The 4,124-nt window shown below is 33.9% G+C and overlaps 1 protein-coding gene across 6 annotated transcripts in view; it reads left to right on the forward strand.

The window, feature by feature from the left end:
• The window catches only part of LOC106880055 (F-actin-uncapping protein LRRC16A), a 507,909-nt gene that overhangs the window by 259,896 nt on the left and 243,889 nt on the right, over positions 1-4,124 (forward strand). For all 6 annotated transcript variants that reach the window (XM_052969341.1, XM_052969359.1, XM_052969344.1 and 3 more), the window contains one exon: positions 2,394-2,456. In XM_052969341.1, coding sequence (XP_052825301.1) covers positions 2,394-2,456 — 63 coding nt within the window. The remainder of the gene's footprint in view (positions 1-2,393; positions 2,457-4,124) is intronic.

Here is a 4,124-nt window from a genome sequence, read left to right on the forward strand (position 1 = left end):
CCACTTCCCAGCACCCACGCCACACCACACCACACAACACCACACCACATCACACACTAGCAATGACCACTTCCCAGCACCCACACCATCATCCACACACCTACACATGCACACACACACACATGCTCTCACATATACCTACATGTGCACCTTCGTTTTGAAATCACCACTACTTTATTATCTCCCCCTCTTCCTAGCTCTCCTGTCTGGCCATCGCCATGATTGACCGCTAGCTACTGAAGCTTTTTTTCATTCTCTCTCTGTTTATTTTCTAGGGTTCCTTTCTGTTGAAGAGTCTCGGCTCGAAACGTAAAAGACTTTCTCACCTTCCCGAGCGTTAAACTAATACACCTATTTGTCGTTTACACACCTGTCTTCGTCTTTTGTTTTTGTAAATTCCAACTATATATATATACATAGATATAACCACGTCTTGATTGTAACATGGTTCAAACTGGTTTGCTGGTTACAGCTGCTATAGATAATGTTACTTATGAGATATTTCCATCTAGAGGACAAACTGGAGTGTTTGCAATTGGTGTCATTAAGTGTGTTCTTTTGGTTTTCATATTTTGAAAGAATTTGATGGTTATAATTGGTTACAGTTTTTCAAAGTTGTTCTAGAGCATATTTTCATGCTGCTTTTTATTTTTCTTGAAGTATTTTGAAGAATAAACTATCTATTCATGTGGGAATACACATGTTGGTGAGAAGATTGAACTAGCTAATGTTCTTTTGTTTTTTCTTTATTATTTTGTGTAGTATTATTATGATTATGTTTGCAAGACATCAAACATGTGTAGTATTATTTATGTGATAAATCAGTTGGTCATACAGCATATGTCAGACAGAGGTTTGTGAACCCTAAAATGCAACTAAAAACCCAGCTGTCTATACAAAGAATGTCATGATCTGAATTTGATATATCTGTTTACACCTTGACTTCCACATATGACTGAATGCTAAACAATAACAAAATTCCTACATCACACAAAAATAAATCTCACTGTAACTTTCTATCAACCAACAGCCTACAAACACATAAATTTCTTGTATCCTTTTCAATCCCCTCTTCCTACACAGCTACTTTCCCAGTCTGCTTACACCTCACCCGAGCTCCATTTACTTCCAAATAACAACAGCACAAAGACTGTATAAAATCAAAAAGAAACTAAGTAAACCACAATCTGATGAAACCAATCGAGATTAAATTTTAAAGTCACTGTTAAAGTTTTCCTTGTAAAAGTTAATAAATACACACTGTAAAATAAAAAAAGGCATCAGAGGGATAGTGCATACCATATGCGCAGATAATTTTTTTTTTTATCCAAAAAATATGATTGAAGTTAAAGGAAATATGATCAAAGAAGTGAAAAGATAATTTTTATTTTTCATTTCCACTGAAGAAGCTACTTATGTTTCAACTGGTTCTCGCAAAAATGTTAAAATACTAGTTAGCAAAGAAATTTGAATGTTAGTTTAGGGGGGTTGGAATTAAAATTAAGAAAAAATAACATAAAATGAAAATTCTTCTCTAATTTTTCACTGAAGAATCATAGATGTTCACAAAAAAAAAACTTTCTATTTCAATGGTTTTACAGTGAAATGCTAAAATATGAGTTGACAAAGAAAATCAGAGGTTGTTTTGGAAAGTTCAACATACATTTTGCATATGACTAAATAAATGATTATGAAAAAGATAGTAAACAAAATGAAATACTTTTAGAAAATATTGCATAGAATTTTAGTGTTTTCAACGTCTTTCAGAGATGGCAGGTGAGTCAAATGTACTGTAGTTCATTGTAGGATATAAATAATATGACCACTTACCAGGAAATTTGTAAGTTCGATTTTTCTGTTTTTCAAGTATCACTATTATAGGTATTTATACTCTGGTGCAATTAAGAAATTGACTCATAAATAAATGAAACCCTCGAATCCATCATTACACATACACAGAGTCACATATCTATGTATGTATGAAGATAATCAAACCAAATTTTCATCATTTCGAGCCACTCACCCAATGAGTATTTCTGCCAAATATAGTGAAAATCCGCTCAGCCGTTTTCCAGTAATTTTGCAAAAACACAGACAAAGACAAGTGATTACAATACCTTGCTTTCACTTAGGTGCACAGGGTAATAAAGTATTGAGTAGACCTTCAGTATAATGTTAAATTGTTTTTATATATAACTTGGCATAAAGACAAACATTAACACATACACACACAGAAAGGAAGAAAGCACTTGGAATTTCAGTTCCTCTTCAATTTCTATTATATTTTGTGAGTGGATAATATAGATAATTAGTAAGCAGTAAAGAAAAATCTCTGTTGATTTTTAAAAAATGCAAACAAATTAAAGATTGTTATTTTTCCTTTTTTTTTTCAGAATACTGTCCAGGAGATGTTGGATTGTGCCAAAACACAGTGCTCTACAGTTCTTCATAATGAGGTAAGTCATATTTTGAACAATTTCTCTAAACACCAATGCTGAAGAAGAAAATATAATTTTATGTTGAAAATATTAAACAAGTGATTTACCTTACTAACATTCTTTTAAATTCTGTTAGTTACTTGTAGTTGGTAAAGCTTATAGAGCATTGTCTTTTAAGGGATCAAAAATTCTAAAATTGAACTACTTTATTCCATTTATCTGTTTATGGGCCAACCAATGTCTTGTGAGTGGATTTGCTAGAGGGAAACTGAAAGAAGCCCGTCATATATATATATATATATATTTATGTATACATTTATGTATCTCCCACTAGCATCACTTGACAACTGATTTTGGTGTGTTTATGTCTACGTAACTTAGTGGTTTGGTAACAGAGACGATAGAATAAGTACTAGGCTTACAAAGAATAAGTCCGGGAGTCAAGTTGTTCGACTACAGGCAGTGCTCCAGCATGGCCACAGTCAACTGACTGAAACAAATAAATGAATAAAAAGTATAATTATCTGCTGTAAGTAGTTGGAACTGTAAATAAATGAGTGTTTGTCTGTTTACACAACTGTATTCGAATCTTACCATGGGGATAACATGGAGAGAGTTAAGCCTCTATCTTACATATTGACTCAAACACAATGACCACCATCATTGATAGAGATGAATCAGACCGTGTTAATTGGTATGTGTTAGGCCACAATTATAGTTCCAGGGATTTGGAACCAAGAAGGGTTAGGGAAATAAGGTCTAACCAGATATAGTTTAGTTGGTGTGTACCCACCCACAGAAGTGTGCACAAATAAATACACACACACATGTATGTATATGCAAATAACAACAACAAGCAGAAAACACGTATGTTATTCATTGGTTAATAGGACATACACATGTTTCAACAAAATGCTAGAGTAATTACGCAGCAGTTATATGAAATATTGTGAAATCCTGCACAATATTTCATCAGTATCCTGCATGTATGTCCTATAAAGCATTGAATACCATATATGTTTTCTGCTAAATTATTATTATTTCTATTAGTTGGCTCATATTCCACACACTAACCTATCCCAAAGTGGATGCCCCACATTGTACTACACTGGATACTGCAGTGGCATGTGAAACCCACTTTGGAATCCAATTTTTGGTTGTGTTGCACTCTAAAGTGATTCTTTGCTTCAAGTGTGTGCATGTAGATATATGTATGTATGTATGTATGTATATACACATATGCATACATATTTTTATCATTTTCTACTTGTTTCAGTGATTCGACTCCACTTTGAAAGGTGTTTAGGCAAATGAATTAACCCCAATACTTTTTTTAGCCTGGTTCCTATTGTGTTTGTTTCTCTTTACCAAGTTGCTAAGTTACAAGGACATAAACTTACAAACACAAAGACACACAGATATATATATATATATATATATACACATATATTTATAGGACAGGCCTCTTTCACTTACTGTCTCCCAAATCCAATCTACACACAAGGCTTTGGCCAGCCCATGGCTATAGTAGCTGACACTTGCCCAAGGTGCCACACAGCAAGACTGAACCTGGAAGTATGTGGTTGGGAAGCAAACTTCTTCCCACACAGCTATGCCTGCACCACACACACACACACACACACTCTCTCTCTCTCTCTCTCTCTCTCTGTATATATATATATATAT

Source organism: Octopus bimaculoides, chromosome 1 (genome assembly GCF_001194135.2).
Source record: "Octopus bimaculoides isolate UCB-OBI-ISO-001 chromosome 1, ASM119413v2, whole genome shotgun sequence".
Classification (NCBI taxonomy): domain Eukaryota; kingdom Metazoa; phylum Mollusca; class Cephalopoda; order Octopoda; family Octopodidae; genus Octopus; species Octopus bimaculoides.